Source organism: Scyliorhinus torazame, chromosome 4 (assembly GCF_047496885.1).
Source record: "Scyliorhinus torazame isolate Kashiwa2021f chromosome 4, sScyTor2.1, whole genome shotgun sequence".
NCBI lineage: Eukaryota > Metazoa > Chordata > Chondrichthyes > Carcharhiniformes > Scyliorhinidae > Scyliorhinus > Scyliorhinus torazame.
In genome coordinates this window covers 342,486,815-342,506,730 of record NC_092710.1, presented here as the reverse complement: position 1 = coordinate 342,506,730, position 19,916 = coordinate 342,486,815, and the positions used below count along the sequence as shown (strand labels likewise).

Here is a 19,916-nt window from a genome sequence, read left to right as displayed (position 1 = left end):
AATATTTCTCACTCAGTATCTGCTCCATAACACTCCAGAATATTTCTCACTCCGTATCAGCTCCATAACACCCCAGAATATTTCTCACTCAGTATCTGCTCCATAACACCCAGGATATTTCTCACTATCTGCTCCATAACACCCCAGAATATTTCTCACTCAGTATCTGCTCCATAATACGCCAGAATATTTCTCACTCAGTATCTGCTCCATAACACCCCCGAATATTTCTCACTCAGTATCTGCTCCATAACACCCCAGAATATTTCTCACTCAGTATCTGCTCCATAACACCCCAGAATATTTCTCACTCAGTATCTGCTCCAGAACACTCCAGAATATTTCTCACTCCATATCAGCTCCATAGCACCCAGAATATTTCTCACTCAGTATCTGCTCCAGAACACCCAGAATATTTCTCACTCAGATGATTGATGCAGGTAGGGCAGCGGATGTTGTCTATATGGACTTCAGTAAGGCCTTTGACAAGGTCCCTCATGGTAGACTAGTACAAAAGGTGAAGTCACACGGGATCAGGGGTGAGCTGGCAAGATGGATACAGAACTGGCTAGGTCATAGAAGGCAGAGAGTAGCAATGAAAGGATGCTTTTCTAATTGGAGGGCTATGACCAGTGGTGTTCCACAGGGATCAGTGCTGGGACCTTTGCTCTTTGTAGTATATATAAATGATTTGGAGGAAAATGTAACTGGTCTGATTAGTAAGTTTGCAGACGACACAAAGGTTGGTGGAATTGCGGATAGCGATGAGGACTGTCAGAGGATACAGTAGGATTTAGATAGTTTGGAGACTTGGGCGGAGAGATGGCAGATGGAGTTTAATCCGGACAAATGTGAGGTAATGCATTTTGGAAGGTCTAATGCAGGTAGGGAATATACAGTGAATGGTAGAACCCTCAAGAGTATTAAAAGTCAGAGAGATCTAGGAGTACAGGTCCACAGGTACTGAAAGGGGCAACACAGGTGGAGAAGGTAGTCAAGAAGGCATACGGCATGCTTGCATTCATTGGCCGGGGCATTAAGTATAAGAATTGGCAAGTTATGTTGCAGCTGTATAGAACCTTAGTTAGGCCACACTTGGAGTATAGTGTTCAATTCTGGTCGCCACACTACCAGAAGGATGTGGAGGCTTTAGAGAGGGTGCAGAAGAGATTTACCAGAATGTTGCCTGGTATGGAGGGCATTAGCTATGAGGAGTGGTTGAATAAACCCGGTTTGTTCTCACTGGAACGACGGAGGTTGAGGGGCGACCTGATAGAGGTCTACAAAATTATGAGGGGCACAGACAGAGTGGATAGTCAGAGGCTTTTCCCCAGGGTAGAGGGGTCAATTACTAGGGGGCATAGGTTTAAGGTGAGAGGGGCAAAGTTTAGAGTAGATGTACGAGGCAAGTTTTTTTTTTTTTACACAGATGGTAGTGGGTGCCTGGAACTCGCTACCGGAGCAGGTGGTGGAAGCAGGGACGATAGTGACATTTAAGGGGCATCTTGACAAATATATGAATAGGATGGGAATAGAGGGATACGGACCCAGGAAGTGTAGAAGATTGTAGTTTAGTCAGGCAGCATGGTCGGCGCAGGCTTGGAGGGCCGAAGGGCCTGTTCCTGTGCTGTACATTTCTTTGTTCTTTGTTCAGTATCTGCTCCATAACACCCCAGAATATTTCTCACTCAGTATCTGCTCCATAACACCCAGAATATTTCTCACTCAGTATCTGCTCCATAACACCCCAGAATATTTCTCACTCAGTATCTGCTCCATAACATCCCAGAATATTTCTCACTCAGTATCTGCTCCATAACACCAGAATATTTCTCACTCAGTATCAGCTCCATAGCACTCCAGAATATTTCTCACTCAGTATCTGCTCCATAACACCCCAGAATATTTCTCACTCATCTGCTCCAGAACACCCCAGAATATTTCTCACTCAGTATCTGCTCCATAACACCCAGAATATTTCTCACTCAGTATCTGTTCCATAACACCCCAGAATATTTCTCACTCAGTATCTGCTCCATAACACCTCAGAATATTCTCACTCAGAATCTGCTCCATAACACCCCAGAATATTTATCATGTTCAGGTCTGCTCCATAACACCCAGAATAATTCTCACTCAGTATCTGCTCCATAACACCCCAGAATATTTCTCACTCAGTATCTGCTCCAGAACACCCCAGAATATTTCTCACTCAGTATCTGCTCCATAACACCCCAGAATATTTGTCACTCAGAATTTGCTCCATAACACCCCAGAATATTTATCATGTTCAGATCTGCTCCATAACACTCAGAATATTTCTCACTCAGTATCTGCTCCATAACACCCCAGAATATTTCTCACTCAGTATCTGCTCCATAACACCCCAGAATATTTCTCACTCAGTATCTGCTCCAGAACACCCCAGAATATTTCTCACTCAGTATCTGCTCCATAACACTCCAGAATATTTCTCACTCAGCATCTGCTCCAGAACACCCCGGAATATTTCTCACTCCATATCAGCTCCATCGCACTCCAGAATATTTCTCACTCAGTATCTGCTCCATAACACCCCAGAATATTTCTCACTCAGTATCTGCTCCATAACACCCCAGAATATTTATTATGTTCAGATCTGCTCCATAGCACCATCATGTCTCAAAACACCATCATGTCTCAATTGCTACATATTGTTAATGGACTTACTCTTTGGTGGAATCAGATGGCACGGTGTTTGTAAGGTCTGTGGATTGAACCTCATTCTGATCCACTCCCTGCTTTGGCTGAAACCCCACTCGGAAATCCTGAAATAGCAAACATCACATTAATTATTTCATGTATATCTTGAAATTACTTGCAGCACATTCTTCAACAAGTCATCACAGCAACCAGTGATGTTTACCTATTTTCACCTATATTGAATTCTCTCCCATCATGCAATTGCACGAATATCATCGTAACTGCATTGTGGAAATGCTGGGTGATTTATCTAAATGGGACTAGCGAGCGGTTTTAGCTATGTGATTCCCGCTGCTTGCAGCGCCGGGAAAGGCAACGCTATTGAATGTCACTTGGGTGAGATGGGGGCCTCAGTGAGGAAGGCGCAGCCAAAGCCACACACAGCCCCGTTTTGTGCACTGAGGAGCGCCGCTCACCAGATTCCCCCCCCTAAATTCACTATGAGGGGGTCCCCTGTATCTCCAACATCCGCACAGGGCAACCCGGCCCGATTGCCCCCACGCCATGGTACCATCCTGCCCAAAGGGCATGCATCGGGAGGCCTCCGATCCCCTGGGAGACCCCCATGAGTGCCATTCCACCTGGTCTCCGTTTGTGGGGCCCAGTACTGAACGGCGCAGGCCAGAGATCTCGGATTTGCCAAAAAGTGATCCCACCCAGAATGGCGTAATTTAGATTGTAACGTCTTGTGAGATCGCGTTAGATCTCAAGGCGTTGCGAGGCGGGTAGATCCCGGGTCCGTACAACGCACACGCTTCCAGAAAATCACTGCGTACTGATTAGGAGGGCAGACTGCAGACAAGAGTTAACTTCTCCATACTGAAATGTCAGCTGGTTACAGAGTAGCATTGCTAGATGCTGGGAGTAATTCACCTGTCTTCCTTTCCATATAATGTGGGGAAAGCAGCCGAGAGAGAGCTTCAGCATTCCCGAGAGTTGTAAATATTTCACTTGTTCCTTGCAGCCTCAGTTACCTGTGTTGAGTGCTGGAGAATGGCGAGCAGTCTCTCCTGTATCCTGCGGATCAGTTCCAGCCCCGTGTTCAAGTGTTCTGGCTTCAACAGGCGGATACAAGAAGCCAGGTCCACGCATTGGAGCAGGGTCTCCTCTGGGAAAACCAAGATCACGTTTCAGATACAGACACTTCTCATTCTCTTACAACAAGCAGCTTAGGCAGAGGCAAATGTCCCAAGGTGCCTCTCAGGAGCACCGTCAGGTAAAATGAGATACTGAGACACCAAAGGTGACATCAGTGCAAAAGCTCGGTTGAAGAGGTAGGTTTTGGGGATCTGAAAATCAGACACAGAGAGGTAGAGAGTTGGGGAGGTTCAGGGAAGGAAATCCAGGGTTGAGGGCCTCGGTGTTTAAGGCAGAACCACAATCGGAGATCCACAAGAGGCAGGAATTGGAGAAATAAGAACATAAGAAATAGGTCCAGGAGGAGCCTGTTCCAACAATTAATAAGATTATGGCAGATCTTCCACATCCAGTCTACATCTCTGCATCTTCTACATCCAGTCTACATCTCTGCCATATTCCCCATGACAATCAGCAAAATCCCAGGAGACCAGAGGCTGCTCTCTCCCTTTTTGAAAGAGAGCTAACTGGTGGTGACTTAACCTGAGGGTCACCACAAACGAGGGGCAAGGTTGAGAAGCCAGGGCCATCATGAATAGCCTCAGCTGGCCTCGCTTTGCATCTTGAATCAGCCGTCCAACTAACTGGGTTAACCAAACGCCTTATATTCCCTATGGAGAGGTGGTTAGGAGGAGAAGGCAGGATTATCAGCCATGATTGAATGGCGGAGCAGACTCGATGGGCCGAGTGGCTTTATTCTGCTTCTATGTCTTATGGTCATTTTGTAAGGTTGGAGCAGATAGAACCAAGGAAGGATTTGAACAGAGGGATAAGAAATTTCCCCTCTGCAAGTCTGAGTATGTGCCGGACCTCAATTATCTGCTGCATGCAGGTGATCCCAAATGGAAGAAAATCCATGTGCTTGGTCTGACATAGTTTTGAAGCTTTTGAATATCCTATTTAGATTATCTGATCAGGTTCCCAACATGTACAGGGATAACGCCAGGTTTTCCATTTTTAAAAAGAGATATTTTACTCGCGTCACAAGTAGACTTACATTAACACAGCAATGAGCGGCGCCTGTTCGGGTACACGGAGGGAGAATTCAGAATGTTCATTTCACCGAACAAGCACGTCTTTTGGGACATGTGGGAAGAAACCGGAGCACCCGGAGGAAACCCACCATATACAGGGAGAATGTGTAGACTCCGCACAGACAGTGACCTAAGCTGGGAATCGAACCCGGGTCCCTGGCTGGGGGGGAATGATGGTAACTGAACTTCTGCTGATCTCTCAGACCTGAGGGACTGCCTTCATGTAAGAGACACCCCATTGTAGAAAGAACATTAAAGTATAAAGACTCTTGAGTATAGATTCACTAGGCGGATGCCAGGAGAGACTGGAGGTCCCGGAATTATTTCTACTCCCACCTGGGAAGAGTCGGGGAAAATTTAAGATGATTTTTGAATTATGTTTTGATAAGGTGAATACAGGAAGACCTTTCTCTTTGCAGTGAGTGACAAGAGGTTATCAAATGAAAATGTTCGCAGTTGAACGAGGATAGTTGGGAAATATTTCTATCTACAAGTTTCTCTGCTGCTGTGAAGGAATGAGGTAAAGACCGTTGGATCATTTAGGGGAAAACTGGTGAAATATTTGACAGAGAGGAAGTTACTGGGGAGAAAGCAGAACAGTGGGATCAATTTGGGTTTACTCAGAGTCAACACAGACATGCTGAACCGAATGGTCTCCTTCTGTACTGAAAATGTCAACAATTCCCAAATGAATGAGAAGTCCAAATACAATATCTTTGTATCTTTTAAAATTTAAACAAAGTTTTCACCCCAACGAGTAAACTGTGACTCACCCAGAAGGATCTGCAGGGCATTGGTGTGTAACTCCAAGTTCTCCGTCTGCTGTTCCATTATATCCATCTTTTCAGTGTCCTGATTATAGTAACTGTACACACATGAATAGGCCAGTACCTGAGAGAAACCACACACAAAGCAGTGCTGAGGCTAAGAGAGAGAGAGCGGCAACAGCCATAGAATTCCTGTAGTGGAGGCCATTCAGCCCATCGAGTCCGCACGTCCCCTCTGACGTAGGCCCACGCTCCCGCCCTATCCCTGTAACCCCACCTAACCCGCACATCTTTGGACTGTGGGAGGAAACCAGAGCGCCCGGAGGAAACCCACGCAGACACGGGGAGAACGTGCAAACTCCACAGTTACCCGAGGTCGGAATTGAACCCGGGTCCCTGGTGTTTGAGGCAGCAGTGCGCCACCCTGCCGCCACATCAATGTATTGAGCCTAAAAAGGCCCCCACAGACCCTTTTTCACTCTCACCAGAGATGATCTCATACAAACTTTTCCTTACAGTTACTCTCTTGTATCATAAAACCTTTCCAGTACAGGAGGCCCGTTGGGGCTGCACTGGGTCATTGGATAAAATCCACCCACTCCTGATCCAGGCCAGATTAATCCAGACAAAGAATGATGGAAACGTAACCTCAAACTGCTTGTGGCCAGACTGCACCAATCCCATCAGAGAGTAGGGGGGACACAGACAGCACCAATCCCATCAGAGAGTAGGGGGGACACAGACAGCACCAATCCCATCAGAGAGTAGGGGGGACACAGACAGCACCAATCCCATCAGAGAGTAGGGGGGACACAGACAGCACCAATCCCATCAGAGAGTAGGGGGGACACAGACTGCACCAATCCCATCAGAGAGTAGGGGGGACACAGACTGCACCAATCCCATCAGAGAGTAGGGGGGACACAGACAGCACCAATCCCATCAGAGAGTAGGGGGGACACAGACAGCACCAATCCCATCAGAGAGTAGGGGGGACACAGACTGCACCAATCCCATCAGAGAGTAGGGGGGACACAGACAGCACCAATCCCATCAGAGAGTAGGGGGGACACAGACAGCACCAATCCCATCAGAGAGTAGGGGGGACACAGATAGCACCAATCCCATCAGAGAGTAGGGGGGACACAGACAGCACCAATCCCATCAGAGAGTAGGGGGGGCACAGACTGCACCAATCCCATCAGAGAGTAGGGGGGACACAGACAGCACCAATCCCATCAGAGAGTAGGGGGGACACAGACAGCACCAATCCCATCAGAGAGTAGGGGGGACACAGACAGCACCAATCCCATCAGAGAGTAGGGGGGACACAGACTGCACCAATCCCATCAGAGAGTAGGGGGGACACAGACAGCACCAATCCCATCAGAGAGTAGGGGGGACACAGACAGCACCAATCCCATCAGAGAGTAGGGGGGACACAGACTGCACCAATCCCATCAGAGAGTAGGGGGGACACAGACAGCACCAATCCCATCAGAGAGTAGGGGGGACACAGACAGCACCAATCCCATCAGAGAGTAGGGGGGACACAGACAGCACCAATCCCATCAGAGAGTAGGGGGGACACAGACAGCACCAATCCCATCAGAGAGTAGGGGGACACAGGCTGCTCCAATCTGCTCATAGCACAGGCCAAATCACTGTGCTCTCCTCTTAATGATGATATCAGTACTCATTCTGACTACTTTACCAGGAGTATTAAACTATTCCATTCTCTCAGATGCTGACTGTCCAGCACATCTCCAGTTTTGTTTACCGGTGCTGCGGACTGGAGAACAAGAGACTGAGGCTCTTGTTCCAGGGCATGGGCAGAATATCATCAGGGATAGTGTAGGACAGAGCCAGAGGGAGAGCTGCCTGCAACCAAACCCTCATTTGCTTCTCAATTAGAACTTTTCCTCTCCCGGCCAGTTCCCCGGCCGAGACACCGGTCCCGGCCAGTTCCCCGGCCCAGACGCCGGTCCCGGCCAGTTCCCCGGCCCAGACGCCGGTCCCGGCCAGTTCCCCGGCCCAGACGCCGGTCCCGGCCAGTTCCCCGGCCCAGACGCCGGACCCGGCCAGTTCCCCGGCCCAGACGCCGGTCCCGGCCAGTTCCCCGGCCCAGACGCCGGTCCCGGCCAGTCCCCCGGCCCAGACGCCGGTCCCGGCCAGTCCCCCGGCCCAGACGCCGGTCCCGGCCAGTTCCCCGGCCCAGACGCCGGTCCCGGCCAGTTCCCCGGCCCAGACGCCGGTCCCGGCCAGTTCCCCGGCCCAGACGCCGGTCCCGGCCAGTTCCCCGGCCCAGACAGCGGTCCCGGCCAGTCCCCCGGCCCAGACGCCGGTCCCGGCCAGTCCCCCGGCCCAGACGCCGGTCCCGGCCAGTCCCCCGGCCCAGACGCCGGTCCCGGCCAGTCCCCCGGCCCAGACGCCGGTCCCGGCCAGTCCCCCGGCCCAGACGCCGGTCCCGGCCAGTCCCCCGGCCCAGACGCCGGTCCCGGCCAGTTCCCCGGCCCAGACGCCGGTCCCGGCCAGTTCCCCGGCCCAGACGCCGGTCCCGGCCAGTTCCCCGGCCCAGACGCAGGTCCCGGCCAGTGCCCCGGCCCAGACGCCGGTCCCGGCCAGTTCCCCGGCCCAGACGCCGGTCCCGGCCAGTTCCCCGGCCCAGACGCAGGTCCCGGCCAGTGCCCCGGCCCAGAAGCCGGTCCCGGCCAGTTCACCGGCCCAGACGCCGGTCCCGGCCAGTTCCCCGGCCCAGACGCAGGTCCCGGCCAGTTCCCCGGCCCAGACGCAGGTCCCGGCCAGTGCCCGGGCCCAGAAGCCGGTCCCGGCCAGTTCACCGGCCCAGACGCCGGTCCCGGCCAGTTCCCCAGCCCAGACGCAGGTCCCGGCCAGTTCCCCGGCCCAGACGCAGGTCCCGGCCAGTTCCCCGGCCCAGACGCAGGTCCCGGCCAGTTCCCCGGCCCAGACGCCGGTCCGGGCCAGTTCCCCGGCCCAGACGCCGGTCCGGGCCAGTTGCCCGGCCCAGACGCCGGTCCCGGCCAGTTCCCCGGCCCAGACGCAGGTCCCGGCCAGTGCCCCGGCCCAGAAGCCGGTCCCGGCCAGTTCACCGGCCCAGACGCCGGTCCCGGCCAGTTCCCCGGCCCAGACGCAGGTCCCGGCCAGTTCCCCGGCCCAGACGCAGGTCCCGGCCAGTTCCCCGGCCCAGACGCAGGTCCCGGCCAGTTCCCCGGCCCAGACGCCTGTCCGGGCCAGTTCCCCGGCCCAGACGCCGGTCCCGGCCAGTTCCCCGGCCCAGACGCCGGTCCTGGCCAGTGCCCCGGCCCAGACGCAGGTCCCGGCCAGTTCCCCGGCCCAGACGCCGGTCCTGGCCAGTGCCCCGGCCCAGACGCCGGTCCCGGCCAGTTCCCCGGCCCAGACGCCGGTCCCGGCCAGTTCCCCGGCCCAGACGCCGGTCCCGGCCAGTTCCCCGGCCCAGACGCAGGTCCCGGCCAGTGCCCCGGCCCAGAAGCCGGTCCCGGCCAGTTCCCCGGCCCAGACGCCGGTCCCGGCCAGTTCCCCGGCCCAGACGCCGGTCCCGGCCAGTTCCCCGGCCCAGACGCCGGTCCCGGCCAGTTCCCCGGCCCAGACGCCGGCCCCGGCCAGTTCCCCGGCCCAGACGCCGGTCCCGGCCAGTGCCCCGGCCCAGACGCCGGTCCCGGCCAGTTCCCCGGCCCAGACGCCGGTCCCGGCCAGTTCCCCGGCCCAGACGCAGGTCCCGGCCAGTTCCCCGGCCCAGACGCAGGTCCCGGCCAGTTCCCCGGCCCAGACGCCGATCCCGGCCAGTTCCCCGGCCCAGACGCCTGTCCCGGCCAGTTCCCCGGCCCAGACGCCGGTCCTGGCCAGTGCCCCGGCCCAGACGCAGGTCCCGGCCAGTTCCCGGGCCCAGACGCCGGTCCCGGCCAGTTCCCCGGCCCAGACGCAGGTCCCGGCCAGTTCCCCGGCCCAGACGCCGGTCCCGGCCAGTTCCCCGGCCCAGACGCCGGTCCCGGCCAGTTCCCCGGCCCAGACGCCGGTCCCGGCCAGTTCCCCGGCCCAGACGCCGGTCCCGGCCAGTTCCCCGGCCCAGACGCCGGTCCCGGCCAGTGCCCCGGCCCAGACGCCGGTCCCGGCCAGTTCCCCGGCCCAGACGCCGGTCCCGGCCAGTTCCCCGGCCCAGACGCAGGTCCCGGCCAGTTCCCCGGCCCAGACGCAGGTCCCGGCCAGTTCCCCGGCCCAGACGCCGGTCCCGGCCAGTTCCCCGGCCCAGACGCCTGTCCCGGCCAGTTCCCCGGCCCAGACGCCGGTCCTGGCCAGTGCCCCGGCCCAGACGCAGGTCCCGGCCAGTTCCCGGGCCCAGACGCCGGTCCCGGCCAGTTCCCCGGCCCAGACGCAGGTCCCGGCCAGTTCCCCGGCCCAGACGCAGGTCCCGGCCAGTTCCCGGGCCCAGACGCCGGTCCTGGCCAGTTCCCCGGCCCAGACGCAGGTCCCGGCCAGTTCCCCGGCCCAGACGCCGGTCCCGGCCAGTTCCCCGGCCCAGACGCCGGTCCCGGCCAGTTCCCCGGCCCAGACGCAGGTCCCGGCCAGTTCCCCGGCCCAGACGCCGGTCCCGGCCAGTGCCCCGGCCCAGACGCCGGTCCCGGCCAGTTCCCCGGCCCAGACGCAGGTCCCGGCCAGTTCCCCGGCCCAGGCGCCGGTCCCGGCCAGTTCCCCGGCCCAGGCGCCGGTCCCGGCCAGTTCCCCGGCCCAGACGCCGGTCCCGGCCAGTTCCCCGGCCCAGACGCCGGTCCCGGCCAGTTCCCCGGCCCAGACGCCGGTCCCGGCCAGTTCCCCGGCCCAGACGCAGGTCCCGGCCAGTTCCCCGGCCCAGACGCCGGTCCCGGCCAGTTCCCCGGCCCAGACGCCGGTCCCGGCCAGTTCCCCGGCCCAGACGCCGGTCCCAGCCAGTTCCCCTGCCCAGACGCAGGTCTCGGCCAGTGCCCAGAGCGGTTTAACATAGAACATAGAAAATACAGCACAGAACAGGCCCTTCGGCCCGCGATGTTGTGCCGAACCTTTGTCCTAGATTAATCATAGATTATCATTGAATTTACAGTGCAGAAGGAGGCCATTCGGCCCTTTGAGTCTGCACCGGCTCCTGGAAAGAGCACCCTACCCAAACTCAACACCTCCACCCAACACCAAGGGCAATTTTGGACACTAAGGGCAATTTATCATGGCCAATCCACCAAACCTGCACATCCCTGGACCGCGGGAGGAAACCGGAGCACCCGGAGGAAACCCACACAGACACGGGGAGGACGTGCAGACTCCGCACAGACAGTGACCCATGCCGGAATCGAACCTGGGACCCTGGAGCTGTGAAGCAATTGTGCTATCCACAATGCTACCGTGCTGCCCTTGAGAACAAATAAATCAACACTATATCATTTTACCGTAATCCATGTACCTATCCAATAGCTGCTTGAAGGTCCCTAATGTTTCCGACTCAACTACTTCCACAGGCAGTGCATTCCATGCCCCCACTACTGTCTGGGTAAAGAACCTACCTCTGATATCCCTCCTATATCTTCCACCTTTCACCTTAAATTTATGTCCCCTTGTAATGGCTTGTTCCACCCGGGGAAAAAGTCTCTGACTGTCTACTCTATCTATTCCCCTGATCATCTTATAAACCTCTATCAAGTCGTCCCTCATCCTTCTCCGTTCTAATGAGAAAAGGCCTAGCACCCTCAACCTTTCCTCGTAAGACCTACTCTCCATTCCAGGCAACATCCTGGTAAATCTTCTTTGCACCTTTTCCAAAGCTTCCACATCCTTCCTAAAATGAGGCGACCAGAACTGTACACAGTACTCCAAATGTGGCCTTACCAAAGTTTTGTACAGCTGCATCATCACCTCACGGCTCTTAAATTCAATCCCTCTGTTAATGAACGCGAGCACACCATAGGCCTTCTTCACAGCTCTATCCACTTGAGTGGCAACTTTCAAAGATGTATGAACATAGACCCCAAGATCTCTCTGCTCCTCCACATTGCCAAGAACTCTACCGTTAACCCTGTATTCCGCATTCATATTTGTCCTTCCAAAATGGACAACCTCACACTTTTCAGGGTTAAACTCCATCTGCCACTTCTCAGCCCAGCTCTGCATCCTATCTATGTCTCTTTGCAGCCGACAACAGCCCTCCTTACTATCCACAACTCCACCAATCTTCGTATCGTCTGCAAATTTACTGACCCACCCTTCAACTCCCTCATCCAAGTCATTAATGAAAATCACAAACAGCAGAGGACCCAGAACTGATCCCTGCGGTACACCACTGGTAACTGGGATCCAGGCTGAATATTTGCCATCCACCACCACTCTCTGACTTCTATCGGTTAGCCAGTTCGTTATCCAACTAGCCAAATTTCCCACTATCCCATGCCTCCTTACTTTCTGCATAAGCCTACCATGGGGAACTTTATCAAATGCCTTACTAAAATCCATGTACACTACATCCACTGCTTTACCTTCATCCACATGCTTGGTCACCTCCTCAAAGAATTCAATAACATTTGTAAGGCAAGACCTACCCCTCACAAATCCGTGCTGACTATCCCTAATCAAGCAGTGTCTTTCCAGATGCTCAGAAATCCTATCCTTCAGTACCCTTTCCATTACTTTGCCTACCACCGAAGTAAGACTAACTGGCCTGTAATTCCCAGGGTTATCCCTAGTCCCTTTTTTGAACAGGGGCACGACATTCGCCACTCTCCAATCCCCTGGTACCACCCCTGTTGACAGTGAGGACGAAAAGATCATTGCCAACGGCTCTGCAATTTGCTTACTCAGAGCGGTTTACTGGGCAGTTACTCAGAGAGCGGTTTACTGAGCAGTTACTCAGAGCGGTTTACTGGACAGTTACTCAGAGCGGTTTACTGGGCAGTTACTCAGAGCGGTTTACTGGACAGTTACTCAGAGCGGTTTACTGGGCAGTTACTCAGAGCGGTTTACTGGACAGTTACTCAGAGCGGTTTACTGGGCAGTTACTCAGAGCGGTTTACTGGACAGTTACTCAGAGCGGTTTACTGGGCAGTTACTCAGAGAGCGGTTTACTGAGTAGTTACTCAGAGCGGTTTACTGGACAGTTACTCAGAGAGCGGTTTACTGGGCAGTTACTCAGAGCGGTTTACTGGGCAGTTACTCAGAGCGGTTTACTGGGCAGTTACTCAGTGCGGTTTACTGGACAGTTACTCAGAGCGGTTTACTGGGCAGTTACTCAGAGCGGTTTACTGGACAGTTACTCAGAGCGGTTTACTGGGCAGTTACTCAGAGCGGTTTACTGGGCAGTTACTCAGAGCGGTTTACTGAGCAGTTACTCAGAGCGGTTTACTGGGCAGTTACTCAGAGCGGTTTACTGGGCAGTTACTCAGAGAGCGGTTTACTGGGCAGTTACTCAGAGCGGTTTACTGGACAGTTACTCAGAGAGCGGTTTACTGGGCAGTTACTCAGAGCGGTTTACTGGGCAGTTACTCAGAGCGGTTTACTGGGCAGTTACTCAGAGCGGTTTACTGGACAGTTACTCAGAGCGGTTTACTGGGCAGTTACTCAGAGCGGTTTACTGGACAGTTACTCAGAGCGGTTTACTGAGCAGTTACTCAGAGCGGTTTACTGGACAGTTACTCAGAGAGCGGTTTACTGAGTAGTTACTCAGAGCGGTTTACTGAGCAGTTACTCAGAGAGCGGTTTACTGAGCAGTTACTCAGAGAGCGGTTTACTGGGCAGTTACTCAGAGAGCGGTTTACTGAGCAGTTACTCAGAGAGCGGTTTACTGGACAGTTACTCAGAGCGGTTTACTGGACAGTTACTCAGAGAGCGGTTTACTGGGCAGTTACTCAGAGCGGTTTACTGGGCAGTTACTCAGAGCGGTTTACTGAGCAGTTACTCAGAGCGGTTTACTGGACAGTTACTCAGAGCGGTTTACTGGGCAGTTACTCAGAGCGGTTTACTGGGCAGTTACTCAGAGCGGTTTACTGAGCAGTTACTCAGAGCGGTTTACTGGACAGTTACTCAGAGCGGTTTACTGGACAGTTACTCAGAGCGGTTTACTGGACAGTTACTCAGAGCGGTTTACTGGGCAGTTACTCAGAGAGCGGTTTACTGGGCAGTTACTCAGAGCGGTTTACTGGACAGTTACTCAGAGCGGTTTACTGGACAGTTACTCAGAGCGGTTTACTGGACAGTTTCTCAGAGCGGTTTACTGGGCAGTTACTCAGAGAGCGGTTTACTGAGTAGTTACTCAGAGCGGTTTACTGGACAGTTACTCAGAGCGGTTTACTGGGCAGTTACTCAGAGCGGTTTACTGAGCAGTTACTCAGAGAGCGGTTTACTGGGCAGTTACTCAGAGAGCGGTTTACTGGGCAGTTACTCAGAGAGCGGTTTACTGGGCAGTTACTCAGAGAGCGGTTTACTGAGTAGTTACTCAGAGCGGTTTACTGGACAGTTACTCAGAGAGCGGTTTACTGGGCAGTTACTCAGAGAGCGGTTTACTGGGCAGTTACTCAGAGAGCGGTTTACTGAGTAGTTACTCAGAGCGGTTTACTGGACAGTTACTCAGAGCGGTTTACTGGACAGTTACTCAGAGCGGTTTACTGGGCAGTTACTCAGAGCGGTTTACTGAGCAGTTACTCAGAGAGCGGTTTACTGGGCAGTTACTCAGAGAGCGGTTTACTGGGCAGTTACTCAGAGCGGTTTACTGGGCAGTTACTCAGAGCGGTTTACTGGACAGTTTCTCAGAGCGGTTTACTGGGCAGTTACTCAGAGAGCGGTTTACTGAGTAGTTACTCAGAGCGGTTTACTGGACAGTTACTCAGAGCGGTTTACTGGGCAGTTACTCAGAGCGGTTTACTGGGCAGTTACTCAGAGCGGTTTACTGGACAGTTACTCAGAGCGGTTTACTGGACAGTTACTCAGAGCGGTTTACTGGGCAGTTACTCAGAGAGCGGTTTACTGGGCAGTTACTCAGAGCGGTTTACTGGGCAGTTACTCAGAGCGGTTTACTGGACAGTTACTCAGAGCGGTTTACTGGGCAGTTACTCAGAGCGGTTTACTGGGCAGTTACTCAGAGAGCGGTTTACTGGGCAGTTACTCAGAGCGGTTTACTGGGCAGTTACTCAGAGGGCGGTTTACTGGGCAGTTACTCAGAGCGGTTTACTGGGCAGTTACTCAGAGAGCGGTTTACTGAGCAGTTTCTCAGAGCGGTTTACTGGACAGTTACTCAGAGCGGTTTACTGAGCAGTTACTCAGAGTGGTTTACTGGGCAGTTACTCAGAGAGCGGTTTACTGGGCAGTTACTCAGAGCGGTTTACTGGGCAGTTACTCAGAGCGGTTTACTGGGCAGTTACTCAGAGCGGTTTACTGGGCAGTTACTCAGAGCGGTTTACTGGGCAGTTACTCAGAGAGCGGTTTACTGGGCAGTTACTCAGAGAGCGGTTTACTGAGCAGTTACTCAGAGAGCGGTTTACTGGGCAGTTCCTCAGAGCGGTTTACTGGGCAGTTACTCAGAGCGGTTTACTGGGCAGTTACTCAGAGCGGTTTACTGAGCAGTTACTCAGAGCGGTTTACTGGGCAGTTACTCAGAGAGCGGTTTACTGGGCAGTTACTCAGAGAGCGGTTTACTGGACAGTTACTCAGAGCGGTTTACTGGACAGTTACTCAGAGAGCGGTTTACTGAGTAGTTACTCAGAGCGGTTTACTGAGCAGTTACTCAGAGAGCGGTTTACTGAGCAGTTACTCAGAGAGCGGTTTACTGGGCAGTTACTCAGAGAGCGGTTTACTGAGCAGTTACTCAGAGAGCGGTTTACTGGACAGTTACTCAGAGCGGTTTACTGGACAGTTACTCAGAGAGCGGTTTACTGGGCAGTTACTCAGAGCGGTTTACTGGGCAGTTACTCAGAGCGGTTTACTGAGCAGTTACTCAGAGCGGTTTACTGGACAGTTACTCAGAGCGGTTTACTGGGCAGTTACTCAGAGCGGTTTACTGGGCAGTTACTCAGAGCGGTTTACTGAGCAGTTACTCAGAGCGGTTTACTGGACAGTTACTCAGAGCGGTTTACTGGACAGTTACTCAGAGCGGTTTACTGGACAGTTACTCAGAGCGGTTTACTGGGCAGTTACTCAGAGAGCGGTTTACTGGGCAGTTACTCAGAGCGGTTTACTGGACAGTTACTCAGAGCGGTTTACTGGACAGTTACTCAGAGCGGTTTACTGGACAGTTTCTCAGAGCGGTTTACTGGGCAGTTACTCAGAGAGCGGTTTACTGAGTAGTTACTCAGAGCGGTTTACTGGACAGTTACTCAGAGCGGTTTACTGGGCAGTTACTCAGAGCGGTTTACTGAGCAGTTACTCAGAGAGCGGTTTACTGGGCAGTTACTCAGAGAGCGGTTTACTGGGCAGTTACTCAGAGAGCGGTTTACTGGGCAGTTACTCAGAGAGCGGTTTACTGAGTAGTTACTCAGAGCGGTTTACTGGACAGTTACTCAGAGAGCGGTTTACTGGGCAGTTACTCAGAGAGCGGTTTACTGGGCAGTTACTCAGAGAGCGGTTTACTGAGTAGTTACTCAGAGCGGTTTACTGGACAGTTACTCAGAGCGGTTTACTGGACAGTTACTCAGAGCGGTTTACTGGGCAGTTACTCAGAGCGGTTTACTGAGCAGTTACTCAGAGAGCGGTTTACTGGGCAGTTACTCAGAGAGCGGTTTACTGGGCAGTTACTCAGAGCGGTTTACTGGGCAGTTACTCAGAGCGGTTTACTGGACAGTTACTCAGAGCGGTTTACTGGGCAGTTACTCAGAGAGCGGTTTACTGGGCAGTTACTCAGAGAGGGGGGTTACTGGGCAGTTACTCAGAGAGCGGTTTACTGGGCAGTTACTCAGAGCGGTTTACTGGACAGTTACTCAGAGCGGTTTACTGGACAGTTACTCAGAGCGGTTTACTGGGCAGTTACTCAGAGAGCGGTTTACTGGGCAGTTACTCAGAGCGGTTTACTGGGCAGTTACTCAGAGCGGTTTACTGGACAGTTACTCAGAGCGGTTTACTGGGCAGTTACTCAGAGCGGTTTACTGGGCAGTTACTCAGAGAGCGGTTTACTGGGCAGTTACTCAGAGCGGTTTACTGGGCAGTTACTCAGAGGGCGGTTTACTGGGCAGTTACTCAGAGCGGTTTACTGGGCAGTTACTCAGAGAGCGGTTTACTGAGCAGTTTCTCAGAGCGGTTTACTGGACAGTTACTCAGAGCGGTTTACTGAGCAGTTACTCAGAGCGGTTTACTGGGCAGTTACTCAGAGAGCGGTTTACTGGGCAGTTACTCAGAGCGGTTTACTGGGCAGTTACTCAGAGCGGTTTACTGGGCAGTTACTCAGAGAGCGGTTTACTGGGCAGTTACTCAGAGCGGTTTACTGGGCAGTTACTCAGAGCGGTTTACTGGGCAGTTACTCAGAGAGCGGTTTACTGGGCAGTTACTCAGAGAGCGGTTTACTGAGCAGTTACTCAGAGAGCGGTTTACTGGGCAGTTCCTCAGAGCGGTTTACTGGGCAGTTACTCAGAGCGGTTTACTGGGCAGTTACTCAGAGCGGTTTACTGGACAGTTACTCAGAGCGGTTTACTGGGCAGTTACTCAGAGCGGTTTACTGAGCAGTTACTCAGAGCGGTTTACTGGGCAGTTACTCAGAGCGGTTTACTGGGCAGTTACTCAGAGAGCGGTTTACTGGGCAGTTACTCAGAGCGGTTTACTGGACAGTTACTCAGAGAGCGGTTTACTGGGCAGTTACTCAGAGCGGTTTACTGGGCAGTTACTCAGAGCGGTTTACTGGGCAGTTACTCAGAGCGGTTTACTGGACAGTTACTCAGAGCGGTTTACTGGGCAGTTACTCAGAGCGGTTTACTGGACAGTTACTCAGAGCGGTTTACTGAGCAGTTACTCAGAGCGGTTTACTGGACAGTTACTCAGAGAGCGGTTTACTGAGTAGTTACTCAGAGCGGTTTACTGAGCAGTTACTCAGAGAGCGGTTTACTGAGCAGTTACTCAGAGAGCGGTTTACTGGGCAGTTACTCAGAGAGCGGTTTACTGAGCAGTTACTCAGAGAGCGGTTTACTGGACAGTTACTCAGAGCGGTTTACTGGACAGTTACTCAGAGAGCGGTTTACTGGGCAGTTACTCAGAGCGGTTTACTGGGCAGTTACTCAGAGCGGTTTACTGAGCAGTTACTCAGAGCGGTTTACTGGACAGTTACTCAGAGCGGTTTACTGGGCAGTTACTCAGAGCGGTTTACTGGGCAGTTACTCAGAGCGGTTTACTGAGCAGTTACTCAGAGCGGTTTACTGGACAGTTACTCAGAGCGGTTTACTGGACAGTTACTCAGAGCGGTTTACTGGACAGTTACTCAGAGCGGTTTACTGGGCAGTTACTCAGAGAGCGGTTTACTGGGCAGTTACTCAGAGCGGTTTACTGGACAGTTACTCAGAGCGGTTTACTGGACAGTTACTCAGAGCGGTTTACTGGACAGTTACTCAGAGCGGTTTACTGGACAGTTTCTCAGAGCGGTTTACTGGGCAGTTACTCAGAGAGCGGTTTACTGAGTAGTTACTCAGAGCGGTTTACTGGACAGTTACTCAGAGCGGTTTACTGGGCAGTTACTCAGAGCGGTTTACTGAGCAGTTACTCAGAGAGCGGTTTACTGGGCAGTTACTCAGAGAGCGGTTTACTGGGCAGTTACTCAGAGAGCGGTTTACTGGGCAGTTACTCAGAGAGCGGTTTACTGAGTAGTTACTCAGAGCGGTTTACTGGACAGTTACTCAGAGAGCGGTTTACTGGGCAGTTACTCAGAGAGCGGTTTACTGGGCAGTTACTCAGAGAGCGGTTTACTGAGTAGTTACTCAGAGCGGTTTACTGGACAGTTACTCAGAGCGGTTTACTGGACAGTTACTCAGAGCGGTTTACTGGGCAGTTACTCAGAGCGGTTTACTGAGCAGTTACTCAGAGAGCGGTTTACTGGGCAGTTACTCAGAGAGCGGTTTACTGGGCAGTTACTCAGAGCGGTTTACTGGGCAGTTACTCAGAGCGGTTTACTGGACAGTTTCTCAGAGCGGTTTACTGGGCAGTTACTCAGAGAGCGGTTTACTGAGTAGTTACTCAGAGCGGTTTACTGGACAGTTACTCAGAGCGGTTTACTGGGCAGTTACTCAGAGCGGTTTACTGGGCAGTTACTCAGAGCGGTTTACTGGACAGTTACTCAGAGCGGTTTACTGGACAGTTACTCAGAGCGGTTTACTGGGCAGTTACTCAGAGAGCGGTTTACTGGGCAGTTACTCAGAGCGGTTTACTGGGCAGTTACTCAGAGCGGTTTACTGGACAGTTACTCAGAGCGGTTTACTGGGCAGTTACTCAGAGCGGTTTACTGGGCAGTTACTCAGAGAGCGGTTTACTGGGCAGTTACTCAGAGCGGTTTACTGGGCAGTTACTCAGAGGGCGGTTTACTGGGCAGTTACTCAGAGCGGTTTACTGGGCAGTTACTCAGAGAGCGGTTTACTGAGCAGTTTCTCAGAGCGGTTTACTGGACAGTTACTCAGAGCGGTTTACTGAGCAGTTACTCAGAGCGGTTTACTGGGCAGTTACTCAGAGAGCGGTTTACTGGGCAGTTACTCAGAGCGGTTTACTGGGCAGTTACTCAGAGCGGTTTACTGGGCAGTTACTCAGAGCGGTTTACTGGGCAGTTACTCAGAGCGGTTTACTGGGCAGTTACTCAGAGAGCGGTTTACTGGGCAGTTACTCAGAGAGCGGTTTACTGAGCAGTTACTCAGAGAGCGGTTTACTGGGCAGTTCCTCAGAGCGGTTTACTGGGCAGTTACTCAGAGCGGTTTACTGGGCAGTTACTCAGAGCGGTTTACTGAGCAGTTACTCAGAGCGGTTTACTGGGCAGTTACTCAGAGAGCGGTTTACTGGGCAGTTACTCAGAGAGCGGTTTACTGGACAGTTACTCAGAGCGGTTTACTGGACAGTTACTCAGAGAGCGGTTTACTGAGTAGTTACTCAGAGCGGTTTACTGAGCAGTTACTCAGAGAGCGGTTTACTGAGCAGTTACTCAGAGAGCGGTTTACTGGGCAGTTACTCAGAGAGCGGTTTACTGAGCAGTTACTCAGAGAGCGGTTTACTGGACAGTTACTCAGAGCGGTTTACT

At 53.3% G+C, this 19,916-nt stretch overlaps 1 protein-coding gene across 1 annotated transcript in view; it reads right to left on the bottom strand.

Moving 5' to 3' along the window:
• LOC140411187 (cullin-9) overlaps window positions 1–19,916 on the bottom strand; it is a 463,592-nt gene that overhangs the window by 34,460 nt on the left and 409,216 nt on the right. The window contains exons 37-39 of the mRNA XM_072500276.1: window positions 5,687–5,804; window positions 3,717–3,850; window positions 2,710–2,807 (exon numbers count right to left, since the gene is read on the bottom strand). Coding sequence (XP_072356377.1) covers window positions 2,710–2,807; window positions 3,717–3,850; window positions 5,687–5,804 — 350 coding nt within the window. The remainder of the gene's footprint in view (window positions 1–2,709; window positions 2,808–3,716; window positions 3,851–5,686; window positions 5,805–19,916) is intronic.